Source organism: Haliotis rubra, unplaced genomic scaffold (genome assembly GCF_003918875.1).
Source record: "Haliotis rubra isolate DU_JTF1 unplaced genomic scaffold, ASM391887v1 Scf154, whole genome shotgun sequence".
In the NCBI taxonomy this organism is placed as follows: domain Eukaryota; kingdom Metazoa; phylum Mollusca; class Gastropoda; order Lepetellida; family Haliotidae; genus Haliotis; species Haliotis rubra.
Window position 1 is genome coordinate 1,115,563 of NW_025765492.1, and position 15,513 is coordinate 1,131,075.

The 15,513-nt window shown below is 40.8% G+C and overlaps 1 protein-coding gene across 1 annotated transcript in view; it reads left to right on the forward strand.

Moving 5' to 3' along the window:
- LOC124270731 (exostosin-1b-like) overlaps positions 1–15,513 on the forward strand; it is a 149,424-nt gene that overhangs the window by 101,007 nt on the left and 32,904 nt on the right. The window contains exon 3 of the mRNA XM_046705769.1: positions 9,377–9,503. Coding sequence (XP_046561725.1) covers positions 9,377–9,503 — 127 coding nt within the window. The remainder of the gene's footprint in view (positions 1–9,376; positions 9,504–15,513) is intronic.

A 15,513-nucleotide genomic window follows, 5' to 3' on the forward strand; every position in this document is an offset into this window, starting at 1 on the left:
TTTTTCTACAAATAAATGCCTCTCCAATGGCAATCCTACAGAAATTATTCATTGATGCCTACCTAAAAACTATGATATCAAAGCAAACATTAGACTGCAAGGCTAAATAGCGGAAAACACATTTCTGATTCTGGTATTAGCATGTGAGCTTCAGTGCCTGGATTGTCAGAGGGGATGTCAGGGTTAACATGTTGGTATGTTGGCAGATTACACACAAGATGTGATTCCGGGTGGAATAGGTCCACAGCATCCAATCTTGTAAACACTGACTGGCAAGGTTTTGGTCATTACAACCAGTTACCAGATGATCGTGTTCAGTAATGCTGTGAAGTCATTGATCATTACTCTTCTTATTGCTGCGGCATGATTATTTACAGAATGACGTGATACAGCTGGAATATTTCTTACCGGGGCATTAAACAACATTAACTCGCTCACTCACAAACATGCCATGTGCTTTGAGAAATCACATAGCTTCTTGCTATTCCTTACTGTTGAGGATTGTGGCTCTGAACTAAAGCTCTCCATACAATGAGAACAGACACAAACATATTCTATATATTGTCTTGACATCACCCTTGAGACAATGATTCTGTCTAAATGAGCCGAGCCCTGGGGGAAACAGGCATCAAGACAGAGGAATCAATGGAGTATTCACCAAGCAAAGGCCATCCGAGACAGCTCTTCTGATTGATTTCATCTTTGTCTTGTCCAAGATGACCACTTGATGACTGTGTCCACGATGTTGGTCAATTTAGTCAATAATTTAATTCTAGAGGTCACTGTGACCTCGGTCAAATGGAAACAATGTGAAGAATGTCTTTGTTTTGTGATCGATACATTTGCTTGATTTCATTCATTAAATAAATAATGAAACAACCTGATGAAAGTTTGGCCAATTTGCTTGACAATATGAATAATTTGTTTGTCATGTTAGTGATTCCTTGAATTGTTTTTGTGAGAGAAGAGCCATCATGTTTTTCAGTCTTGTTGATGTATGGCATACTTGAATTGAGATGGAAACATGAGATTTTCTCGAAGAACACAAATGCACAAACGTACAACAACATCCTTGTCAAGTGTAATGGCTACAGACAGTGAGACTGTATAAACTCTCATTGTTTAAAGGCTTGAGTCAGTTCAGCTATTGCTGATTAAATCAAGCTTACTTTGCAGCCTTCAACAATAACTATTAAACGGCAGCGCCAGAGAATAATTAATCTTGATTTTCTGCCAAAACAGATTCCATGGGGCATATATTGCAAAATAGATCGTATTAATGGATAACACTTTAAATCAGCGATGACACCAGGTGTTCGGGGAAAGGGGTGTCTGTGTGTAAGCAACATCATAAATGTTTTTAGCTTCTTGCAGCATGCATTCTGCAAGCAAATGTGTTTGTGGGGCATTTAAATATTGACAAATCGTTCAGGAAGATATGTTGGAAAAGAGGTCACATTTTTAACCGTTGAAGTTAGGTTTTATACAAGTCACTGGGTCTGTATTCTACAGATGATAAAGCACTGCAAGTGTGTTACCCAGAATGCCATGCTGTGATTTAAACGTACAAGCAAAATATTTGTTGTACTATTTTCTGCAAATTTTTCAAATTCTGCTGATAAGATATAACACAGCTCCACATTTCATCGTCCCTGCTCCCTGGTGAATATATGGGATTCCCGATGACATAATCCTCAAACATCATGGCAGGAAAGATGTTTTTCTCATAGGGCAAAATCAGTCATGTTTATACAATGCATTACTCTCAAAGCAGAGTGTCAATTGTGTGGGTGAAATGGGGTGTACAGTATTTGCACTACTTTTTTGGCATCTGGCAACGTGTTCAGGAAGACCTCAGTCATCAGCAATAGTAGGCTTTCTGGTGAGAAATATATATCCTTATTCTCTATCCTCGGGCAAAAAGCGTCTCTAACACACAAAAAGTCGTCCTCTTTGGGGGTGTAACTCTATCGGTAGAGTGTTGATGTGTATTTAGTGGCGAGCGTCATATATCACTTATCTCCCTTAGAACATGCTGAGGGCGCCACTGTTGATTTAGCAATCTGGCCCTGTTTTTATTGAATGAAAATACACATTCAGAGAGATCAGAAAGAAAAAACTCTTCCGTTATCTTAGGTTTCAGTTGTCCAAGCTTTTTAATCTACCAAGTTGGAAAAAGCAAATGGTTGCATCTTGAAATGTCTTCGACCATTTGACATGAAAATTAGACACTTAAAACACCTGATTCTGGGTCTGTGATGTAGGAGAAGGGAAGGTAGCAATTAAAGAGAGCATGTCAAACATTGCTTTCACTGAATATCTGTCAGTGTGGCTGTCTATTGACTGTACAGTTTTAACATGCAGCAGTTTATGCAACACATTTCCGGGCACTCTTGCCAACCTTGATAACAGAAATGATAACCTTTGTTTCTTATCAGAATCACCACCATCAAGGGACAATGAATCTTGTGGGGGTGGATATGTTTCAGTGGCAGGTTGTTTGGAGTTCCGAGGTGTGATAAGATATCAACTAAAGGGGAGTCTTTAAAGCAGTTCTTTCACCTAGTATTTCCTGTGTTTTATGCATATTCCACCACTAGGAGTACGCTGATAGGTACAAATAATGGGTACAATTAAATAGCTTATCCCACACCGGGAGGGTACTGATAAGTACACCTGAACAGGTTATTCCAACCAGGGAGGGCACTGATAAGTACACCTGAACAGGTTATTCCAACCGGGGAGGTACTGATAAGTACACCTGAACAGGTTATTCCAACCGGGGAGGGGACTGATAAGTACACCTGAATAAGTTATTCCAACCGGGGAGGGGCGGCGGGGTAGCCAAGTGGTTAAAGCGTTGGCTCGCCATGCCGAAGACCCGGGTTCGAATCCCCACATGGGTACAATGTGTGAAGCCCATTTCTGGTGTCCCCCGCCGTGAGGTTGCTGGAATATTGCTAAAAGCGGCGTAAAACCAAACTCAGTCAGTCAGTCCAACTGGGGAGGGTACTGACAAGTACACCTGAATAAGTTATTCCAACCAGGGAGGGCACTGATAAGTACACCTGAATAAGTTATTCCTTCCAGGGAGGGCACCGACAAGTACACCTGAATAGGTTATTCTTATTCCAACCAGGGAGGGCACTGACAAGTACACCTGAATAGGTTATTCCAACCAGGGAGGGTACTGATAAGTACACCTGAACAGGTTATTCCAACCAGGGAGGGCACTGACAAGTACACCTGAATAGGTTATTCCTCCCAGGGAGGGTACTGATAAGTACACCTGAATAGGTTATTCCAACCAGGGAGGGCACTGACAAGTACACCTGAATAAGTTATTCCAACCAGGGAGGGCACTGATAAGTACACCTGAACAGGTTATTCCTCCCAGGGAGGGCACTGACAAGTACACCTGAATAAGTTATTCCAACCAGGGAGGGCACTGATAAGTACACCTGAATAAGTTATTCCAACCAGGGAGGGCACTGACAAGTACACCTGAATAGGTTATTCCTCCCAGGGAGGGTACTGATAAGTACACCTGAACAGGTGATTCCACCCAGGGAGGGCACTAACAAGTACACCTGAATAAGTTATTCCTCCTAGGGAGGGCACTGACAAGTACACCTAAATAAGTTATTCCAACCAGGGAGGGCACTGACAAGTACACCTGAATAAGTTATTCCTCCCAGGGAGGGCACTGTTAAGTACACCTGAACAGGTTATTCCTCCCAGGGAGGGTACTGACAAGTACACCTGAATAAGTTATTCCAACCAGGGAGGGCACTGATAAGTACACCTGAATAGGTTATTCCAACCAGGGAGGGCACTGATAAGTACACCTGAACAGGTTATTCCTCCCAGGGAGGGTACTGACAAGTACACCTGAATGTACACCAACCAGGGAGGGCACTGATAACTACACCTGAATAGGTTATTCCAACCAGGGAGGGCACTGATAAGTACACCTGAACAGGTTATTCCTCCCAGGGAGGGTACTGACAAGTACACCTGAATAAGTTATTCCTCCCAGGGAGGGCACTGATAAGTACACCTGAATAGGTTATTCCTGGTTTTTAATCAGTCAGTAATGCTTAAACTAGGCTCCACCTACTCCACCCTCATGTCCTGGCTTCTGCGACACCCTCATGTACTGGCTTCTGCAACACCCTCATGTACTGGCTTCTGCGACACCCTCTTGTACTGGCTTCTGCGACACCCTCTTGTACTGGCTTCTGCGACACCCTCATGTACTGGCTTCTGCAACACCCTCATGTACTGGCTTCTGCAACACCCTCTGTACTGGCTTCTATGCAACACCCTGTACTGGCTTCTGCAACACCCTCTTGTACTGGCTTCTGCAACACCCTCATGTACTGGCTTCTGCAACACCCTCTTGTACTGGCTTCTGCAATATCCTCATGTACTGGCTTCTGCAACACCCTCATGTACTGGCTTCTGGAACACCCTCATGTACTGGCTTCTGCAACATCCTCATGTACTGGCTTCTGCAACACCCTCATGTACTGGCTTCTGTGACACCCTCATGTACTGGCTTCTGTGACACCCTCATGTACTGGCTTCTGCAACACCCTCATGTACTGGCTTCTGTGACACCCTCATGTACTGGCTTCTGCAACACCCTCATGTACTGGCTTCTGCAACACCCTCATGTACTGGTTTCTGTGTGACACCCTCATGTACTGGCTTCTGTGACACCCTCTTGTACTGGCTTCTTCGACACCCTCATGTACTGGCTTCTGTGACACCCTCATGTACTGGCTTCTGTGACACCCTCTGACACATGTACTGGCTTCTGCATGTGTAGGAGACATGTGACACTGTCTGGTCAGCACAGGAACAAATACATGTGCAGACTAGCTTTAAACAGCATTTTGTGTAGAATTATGGAGGAAAGTAGTTATATTTTATGGTTTATGATAATCCAATAGACTGGACCAAGAAGGTAAGCATATACCGGATTCTTAAAGGCTAAAATACTTAATTGCACAAGTGCTTTGAATGTTGTCAAAAGCAGTATTAAACCATACTCACTTGTCGAGTCTTGTATGATAGAGGATGTTAACAGGTTTTGACTCAGGTAAAGTGAGCCTGATGAAATCGTTCATTTCTATACGCATGTGTCTTTCCATGTGTGACAGTGTCTTTGATTTCTTGAGCAGAACGATGAAACCATTGACTTTGTTTTGCAAGGGTTAACACATAAGGAGCTAACGCCTTTTGATGACAGGTAATTGTGACCTTTGATGTTTCTGTGAAAGTAGGAGGAACTTACAATTAATTGATGGATGCTTTCTAAAACATAATGAGAAACGTTGACATTTTTTCTACTAAATGGATGTATCTTGTGATAATCTTACAATTTGTACCTATTTTGCACATTGCTATAATTAGACGAACTCTGACTAAATGTCAGCTCGTATGTTCCCATATGTCAACACTGTACACGTCATTTCCCTTCTAATTCTAAAACATCAACTCCAATTCTACTAAAACCCCTTTGACACACGTAAACCACCGCCGGTGAATGAGACAAGTTGCAAACAGTACAATGTACATTCCTACTTCACCCAGTGTCTCCTTTCAGTATGTGCCACTCATTCATATACAGCACTGTGGACCTGGTTGTGTTAATATTGACTCAGTGCACCAGACAAACGCTGTCTGCATGGACTCTTTAGTTCTCTGTGTGTATCGGCTGGTAGTGGTTACACCTACTGTCATGTCCGCTGGGTGGCCACACAGGTAAACTTCGGGGGGTGGGGGTGTTTCTTTTACATCAGTTGTCTGTCTGCCTGTTGTTTGTGTCCAGATGTCTTGTAGCTTGTTTAATGCGTAGTCTTTGTTTTTAGACAGGATTTACGTAATGTTCATAAGACCCCATTTTGAATATGCGTGTGAAGTATGGGATGGATGTGCTCAATATCAAACAAATAAATTAGAACAACTCCAATTAGAAGCAGCAAGAATTGTAACAGGTTTACCTAAATATACTCATCATGAACATCTGTTTTATGAAACTGATTGGGAATCTTTAGCAGAACGTAGGAGAAAGTGTAAACTTCGCCTTTTTTACAAAATACAGAATAATATGGCACCATCGTACCTTATTGATCTTGTTCCTGGGGACGTAGCATCTAAATGTAGCTATAATCTTCGCAACTGATGATGTCTCACTTCCTTTCTCGCGATTAAAATTTTCGTATGATTCTTAATTTTCATCCACAATTAGAATGTGGAATGAATTTCCAGTTGGAGTGAGAATAAGCGAGTCATTGAATTCTTTTATATCGAATATTGTTATAAAACATAAAACTGCTCCTCAATACTTTGATTCTGGACCTAGAATCACTAACATCATCCTTACAAAACTACGTTACACCTGTAGTCAGTTGAATTATGATCTATTCCATGCTGGTTTAAGAGATAACCCAAGTTGTTCTTGTGGAAATGTTTGTGAAAATTCTTATCATTACCTATTTGACTGTCAATTATATACAGTACAGAGAACTACCATGATGACTAATTTACGCAGTATTACAAATGTGGATATAACCTATGCGTTACTATTACATGGCAATGCAGATCTGACTGTTCACATAAATCAAAACATATTTAAAACTGTTCAAACATATATTTGTCATTCAAAACGATTTTCTAAATTGTTGCAATTGTTCCACTTTATCCCATATTTCTGTTCTGTTCTTCTCTGTCCATCTTGTAGAATGAATGTAAATAATACTATGTAAATACTACGGAGAGGGTGTTCTAAGTTGTATAACTTGTACCCAATCCTTTTCTCATGAATAAAATATGTTTAAAACAAACAGGATTTATTGAAAGTGGAAATATGGTGTTTGGAAAGTTTGTAAACGTTTTTTCAAAAGCTAAAGGAATGATTTCATTGGCACTTTCACCATGGTGATGGATTTTGTATTGAATTATACTACTCAACTTTTAATAGGGATAATCAGATATGTGATTCCACTTAAATGTACCGTTATACTGTATATACTGAAAGAGTCAGTTTTGGATCTTGTTAAGAGTGAGTGAGTGAGTATGGTTTTATCCCTTTTTTAGCAATATTCCAGCAATATCACAGCGGGGGACACCAGAAATGGACTTCACACATTGTACCCATGTGGGAATCGAACCCGGGTCTTCAGTGTGAGGAGTGAACGCTTTAACACATTAGGCTACTCCACCGTCCTGGATGTTGTTAAATATAAAATAAGAAAACTCAAGGAGCATAGTTTGATGTGTGTTTTTAGTTGATATCAGTTCAGTATTGATGACTGAAGGATGTAGATTGTTCATCACTGCAGGTGTATCTGACAATAAGATACAGTTGACTGCAGTTGAGCAGATATGTCTTGTTCGTATAAATTCAGCACTAATATTGCCCTCAGGTTTAAAAGCCAAAAGTAGTCTGACATATTTTTAGTTTCAGCAAAATCAAAATCAAAAACACAGTCTGACCCATCACTTGATTGTCTGGTTTGTTTACATTGTACATAATGAGTACTGCTGTACAGCTGGGAGGGACACACATTCTTTTCTTTTTATGTTTACCCTTTTCATGAACAGGGCAGTGGGGTAGCCTAGTGGTTAAATCGTTCGCTTTCGCTCGTCATGCCGAAGACCCGGGTTCGATTCCCCACATGGGTACAATATGTGATGCCAATTTCTGGTGTCCCCTGCGTGATATTGCTGGAATATTGCAAAAGCAGCATAAAACCATATTCACTCACTCACTCACTTTTAATGAACACTAGGTGTCATTGATGTTCAACTATTCATTCACACAAGTTTCACCACTCTTTTGCCCCTCATTTACACTGAATGAAATATGTTTCATTGGAAACTCGAGACTAGTTGTTCTCTATCATTGATCAAATATTTACTTTGAACTCCATGGCTGAAGTTACTGACATGTGGGTAATGTATTTTAATTCACTTTAGCTCATATTGTTGACAATAACACATGCCAGCACTCTGTTGTATGAATAAAGGTACATAACAACATCACAAGACTGATATTCCGAATGTGTTAATCTGAGGCATTTAACTATGATCAGGACCAGGGAAGCCCAACTTGTTAATATTTACACTGACCATCATTTCGTCTCCATGATTGCTTGTATACATTTGGGAATTCTACACAATGTTGCAATGGTAATATGCTGTTGACGTGTATGCAGCAAACATCGATAACTTCATAATAGCACCCAACTGTGTTTTGCCGCACATTATCATGCAAGTGAATTCATCTTTCTGAATATGTATTCATGAGTCTGCGACATCAATGGAGTCGGAGACATGTCCTTCCTTTTATATGTATATTAAACATACCCACGTGGACACGTGGCTGAACCAACCTTGTCCAGTGTCAGTACCAAGCACCAAGGGGGACCTGTGATAATGAAGATACTATATTCCTGTCACAGCTTACAACTGTTGACACCTTGAGATGGCTACGTGTACATAGCCGAGTCTAATCGCCTTGATTAAATGATGCTCCTTATCAGATTAGTGCGGCTCAGCTGTGGAGGACTATGGTAGTGGCTGGTGTGATTGATAAGGCTTTTTGTCAGTTTTTGAAAAGGATTCCTCAACTGCGTGGCACAAGTAGGATTCTTTTTGAGATAGATGGATATCACGTCCACATCTTGAAATGAAGATGTATTAGAGCTGTGTTTTAAGTAAAACCTTATTCAGTATAATGCTGGGAAGTTTGGTTCAAGCTAGAGCTGTATAAATGCGTTGGAAGGAAGCTAGGCAGTGATGAATTGAATCCTGTTTATTGGTTTTGTCAAATAGAAAAATACGATTTGGCCATGATGGTGTTTTGTAGAATTGAAGAGAGAGGTGATCTGTTTTTAGTTGTAGAAAGAGTATGGTTGTCTGTCATTTGTCAAGTATTATTGAATACCGAGTAATTAGATTTAAAGAAGCGGGTCTTGTTTTGCTTATGGGAAAGTCCCTAATTGCTGTGGTAGTTTTAGTCATTTCCGGGGCTGTGGGGTAGCCTAGTGGTTAAAGCGTTGGCTGGTCACGCCGAAGACCTGGGTTCGAATCCCCAAATGGGTACAATGTGTGAAGCCCATTTCTGGTGTCCCCTGCCGTGATGTTGCTGGAATATTGCTAAAAGCGGCGTAAAACCAAACTCAGTCAGTCAGTTAGTCATTTCCAATAACTGTATTAGTGAGTGTTATATGTGGAGAACTACAGTGTTTGTTGACAGGCAAATGTCTGTAGAACTGTGGAAGGTGTTTGGAACTACCACAAGCTTGCACCTCACTCACTCTGAATGATTGTTTGGAGGTGACAATGTTTGGTTGTGTTTCAGGTTTTTGGAAGCTCTTCAAGCTGCCTGTGTTCCAGTATTGCTTAGTAATGGATGGGAGCTGCCCTTCGCTGAGGTCATCGACTGGACGAAGGTGGTCATCTGGGGCGACGAGAGGCTCCTGCTTCAGGTATGTTTCTATCCACCCATATCCACCCATATCCACCCATATCCACCCATACCCTTTAACGCCCATCCTCATCTCTCCTTGCCACCCGTGAAGATCCAGGTTAGAATACTGATGCTTGTCGTAAGAGGTGACTAACGGGATCGGGTGGTCAGGCTCGCTGAATTGGTTGACACATGTCATCGGTTCCAAATTGCGCAGATCAATGCTCATGGTGTTGATCACTGGATTGTCCGGTCCAGACTCGATAAGTTACATACCGCTGCCATATAGCTGGAATATTGCTGAGTGCGGCGTAAAACTAAACTCACTCACTCACTCTCCTTGCCATCCACATCAGTTCAACTGATGGCTGTAATTGAAATACTAAGGACTGACTTTTAACCTCGATTCACTCACTAACTCTAACCAGTGTCAGATACTGAATATACATTTGCACACTTCAACAGGCTATGTGTTAACTGATGAACACAAAGGCATCCTGGTTCATCCTTCATTGTCCGTTATGTCCTTCTTCTGGTATAATTAATTCCCCTGGACCCAGTTACCACCATGGTCTTGTTCCGCCAAATCTAAATAACAGTAATAATTTAGAATATATGAACACTACCTCACCAGTAGACACCAGTGTAGAATATATAAACAATGCCTCACCATTAGTCCAGCATAGCTGCATAATATCATTAAGGTAGACACCAGACTGGAGTAGCTAGATCAGATGACACCAATCTAGACTTCATAGACGGTAAAATATGTATTCTCTTATATCCTTTTAGAATCACCATTAGCAGGATTTTTAACCTTGAACTGTGACAGTGTAAATTCTTTATTAAGCTTTATCCAGTGTATGCTAACTGTTGTCTAGATTGTACTAGACTTACTCTCCATGTACACATCTGTTGAGAGTTGTAGGGATTATCACACTTATCCAGCTTCCCAGGTTGGAATGAAGAATTAAATGCTGTTACACTAACAATGGCGGTTAAATCAGCTGACCCTCCACTGCTCAGTGCAGACCAGTATGTAGTATATGGGAAATGCTGCTTGAAGGAACAATATCTGTAAGGTGTTAGCATTCTCAGTATTTTCAATGAGAAGTTTTAACCATTCTCAATAACAAGCAACTGGGTAGGTAACAACAAACCTATGGTAGGTAATAACAAGCCTATGGTAGGTAACAACAAGCCTATGGTAGGTAACAACAAACCTATGGTAGGTAATTACAAGCAATTGGGCAGTTATATTAAGCAGTTGGTAGGTAATAACATACAGTTGGGAAATTTTTAATATGCAGCTGGTAGGCAATAACAAGCAGTTGGGTGGGTAATAACAGGTAATAACAAGTAGGTCCTTTAAAGCTATTGGGCAAGTAACACCTAGCAGTTGATAGGTGGTAACAAGCGTTTGATAGGTAATATCAGGCCTCTGGATAGGTACTAACAAGCTCTTGGTAGGTAATAAATAACAAGCAGTAGAGCTGAACAAATGGACCTCCAAGTGTCTGGCTGGCTGTTAGAATGTTTGGTGGTGCTAACTGAAACAAATATTGACCATATAGAGGTTATGGATAATGGATCTTCATGACCAAATGGAGCTTGATCACCAGCCCGCACAGAATCAAGTGGGGGTCACATGACTAGGGAAGTGCTGGGTGGGGCTAGTCCTGTAGATGACAAATATTGATCGATTTGAACCAGATCCAGCTGACAGTCTTAAGCTCAAGTTTGGTTGACAATCTTATCTATTAACATTGTCAGTACTTGTCACATCAAAGAGCACATGCCCAAAGATGTATTGGTCAGAGAACGGTTTCTGAATAATTTTGACAAATATTGATTTCATACTAATTTCATGTGTAGTTCAACAGGCCTATGATAAGACATGTTAAACTGGGTGGTCAACAGACTACTGACAATACATGTTCTGTAGTGTAGAGAACGAGCCTCTGAAAGGACATGTTAGGTAGTATGGCAAATAGGCCACGGTGGCACTGTGGTTCAAAGCACAGATTTGGTCCCTATTTCCCTGGAAGTTGTTAGTTGGAGTTTGATTCATGGTTTGTCTGAGGGCAGCACCACAGTGTGTGAGTAGATTCATTCCTGTTGGACTATGTTTTACACTGGACTTCAATACCATGTTGTATCAGTAGTGCATTCTTCTTCATGTGGATTGATCAATCTTTTGCTTTGAATGCAGCAACGGAGTAGAGTGATCTCCCCTTACATCTTAAACAGTCTCCAACCTTTGATTTCTTCAAATCTCACCTTAAGACCTATCGGTTTCAAACTGCCTGACTCTCTGTCTCAACTACTTTGTGCACTTAGAGCATGCACCGTGCATGGATTAATGCACTTTATAAATTATAAATTGACTATTATTATCAATTACTGCCACTGTTAATTACTGCTGCTTTGAATTACTACATTGGTAATTGAACCAACATTATATTTATCCAATAATCTGTTCTCCTTCCCATGAATTTGATACGATAGGATAAATCTCATAAAGTGTATGCACACCAATAGTGCAGCGTAATTGCCTCAGACATTGGAAGTAAGCACCTTGGATCCTTGTGTTGTACTCTTCATCTCATGGTTCAAATTGTTCTTTAAACTACGACTATATTTTAACTACACAGTGTTTTCAGTGTCTGTCCCAGAAATTATATTTTACATTAATACAAAAAGTACAGCTTATGATTATTGTGTCTCCCTTCAAAAGATATTTGGCATGCAAAATAATGATACTCATTTAATCAAAGATTTCTTAAAAAGAAAAGCAATGTTGATCTGACCTCATGCCTCTAAAGCAAGTATTGAATGACTCTATGGCGTGTCATTGATAAGAGTTATCTGTAGCTACACAGAAGTCAATCATACAGATCACGTGGTCTCGCCAGGTCGGAACTCACATGGGGGGTTGCTTAGCACTAGGTGTTCAGTAACCATGGACGTTTCAGCAACATGGAGTGTAAGCATTTTCGCCAGCTGTTCTCTCCCCTGAAACCCCCTGGTGCTGATAATGAAGATATTTCATGTCGGGATGAGGAAGCGGAACAGCTACTTCACTTCCACATTCTTCAGAACATGTGTTCACGCAGGTCTGCTTTTGAACCATGCGACAACCGTAGCACCAGTTGGATTACTATCATGGTTATTTTGTAATTCAATTTCATACGGTGCCCAGCAGGGGCCGATATAGACTAACAACTAGTCTCTGAAATGAACATATTTTACTGAAAAAAGTTCATAGTAAAAAAAAATATAATATAATGAAAAGGAGCCCTGAGGCTTTCTTCATTTTCTGAAGCTGAGGAAATCTAGACTTGCCACATGTTCTAGACTTGCGTGGGCTTTCTTGGATATATTTGCTTCAGGGTCTGTACGACAGACTAGGGCCAATACAGCTTTCTAAGAAAGGGGGATGCACAATTCATTATCACCCGTTTTCATGAGAGTTTGCACCCCTGGGCCTATATTTTCGAAGCTCTCTTAGCGCTAAGATAGTCGTAAGTACCATACATTAACATTAACTTACGACTATCTTAGCGCAAAGAGAGCTTCGAAAATCTAGGCCCTGTAGACCCCCTCTGGATCCACCTATGCCGAGGGAAGGGTTTGATTCCAAACATGGGTACATAAGGGGCCGTTGATAGTGCACCGTTGATAGTGCACTGAATTGAAGGTTAAAATAAGTGACAAGTTTACAGTTGTGGAAGCAAATGAGTGACAGAACACTATTTCAGTATGTCAGTGTAATATGGCGTATATAGTCAGGGATGATCTGGTGTCCATGCAACAGTCAGCATGTCAGTGTAATATGGCGTATATAGTCAGGGATGATCTGGTGTTCATGCAACAGTCAGCATGCCAGTGTAATATGGCGTATATAGTCAGGGATGATCTGGTGTCCATGCAACAGTCAGCATGTCAGTGTAATATGGCGTATATAGTCAAGGATGATCTGGTGTCCATGCAACAGTCAGCATGTCAGTGTAATATGGCGTATATAGTCAGGGATGATCTGGTGTCCATGCAACAGTCAGCATGTCAGTGTAATATGGCATATATAGTCAGGGATGATCTGGTGTCCATGCAACAGTCAGCATGTCAGTGTAATATGGCGTATATAGTCAGGGATGATCTGGTGTCCATGCAACAGTCAGCATGTCAGTGTAATATGGCGTATATAGTCAGGGAGGATCTGGTGTCCATGCAACAGTCAGCATGCCAGTGTAATATGGCGTATATAGTCAGGGATAATCTGGTGTCAATGCAACAGTCAGCATGTCAGTGTAATATAGGCATATAGTCAGGATGATCTGGTGTCCATGCAACAGTCAGCATGTCAGTGTAATATAAGTATATAGTCAGGGATGATCTGGTGTCCATGCAACAGTCAGCATGTCAGTGTAATTATAGTCAGGGATGATCTGGTGTCCATGCAACAGTCAGCATGTCAGTGTAATATGGCGTATATAGTCAGGGATGATCTGCTGTCCATGCAACAGTCAGCATGTCAGTGTAATATGGCGTATATAGTCAGGGATGATCTGGTGTCCATGCAACAGTCAGCATGTCAGTGTAATATGGCGTATATAGTCAGGGATGATCTGGTGTCCATGCAACAGTCAGCATGTCAGTGTAATATGGCGTATATAGTCAGGGATGATCTGGTGTCCATGCAACAGTCGGCACAATGGGAAGTCAGGAATGAGACTGCACTTATATGTACACGGTTGGGTATATATACTGAGGGAAGAAAATAAGGGATCACATAGCACAAGTGTTCCCTTATTTTTGTCCAGGTTTCTTCACAAGCTATGTGATATAAACCTTATGAAGAAACCTGGAAAAAAATATGGGACCACTTGTCCTTTCATGTGATCCCTTATTTCTTTCCCTCAGTATATGTTAGTTGTGGATATCCGTATTTAGATTTCCTCGTCATAGATGCAAGTGTGTAGAGACAAATAGGTCAAGTGAGGTGTTTTATAGTTGAAGAACAGGGCCTAAAAGCGTCACTTCCTGCTTTTTCTATTCAGTGTGTCCCGAGTTATGAAATAGACAATACCATTTTAGAAAGTGGTCAAATGTAACATATGTTATATTTTGGGATTACTCTAGTGTCCTGTGGTAAATATATTCGGACACTCTTAGATTCCTATTGGTTGTTGTCTGTTTCCATTTGTTCTTCATTGTTACGAAGTAAGAAGGGTCATTGAGAATATTTGCCATACTATATGAATGTTTGAACCTTAAAACATCCTGTCAAACACCCGGCTTATGACAAGGGCCCTTTTGCCTTTCTTCCTGTTTTAAACACAGTTAAAAGACAGTGAGGAATTGGCGCATCCACTCTTGCTGCTTCATGTGATCATCGAGGGGCTAATCTTTCCTAATGGCAAGATTAGAATAATCATAGATCTCTCATCTGAAATTAGAAAATAATCTGCAATATTATGATTAACATTCCAGACAGTTATGTTTTATATTTTTGGTGGGACTTGGGTCAATGGCATTTTACCAAATGTTTGACTTGACAGACTGACTACTACACATATACTTCTCATCTTTTGCTAGGGATCAGTATGCTTATTGTAATGGCGATTGAGTATAAAGGATTGTAGTACAACTAACATGATAGCTTACAATGGAACTGAAACACAAAAAGGCAGGGATCATGAATTTTAGATGGTATCTTTTTAAATGTATGTGCTATCTCCACTTCAAAAACATATCCTGAAAATATATTCATAATCCCTTAGTTTTTGTTCAGTATATATGGGACAGTGGGGTAGCCTAATGGTTTAAGTGTTTGTTCATCACGCTGAAGACCCGGGTTTGATTCCCCACATGGGTACAATGTGTGAAGCCCATTTCTGGTGTTCCCCGCCATGATATTGCTGGAATATTGCTAAAAGCAGCATAAAATCATACTGACTCACTCACTGTTCAGGTATATATTCACTTTTGTTTTAATATTGAAATCAGCATGAGAAAATATTTAAGTA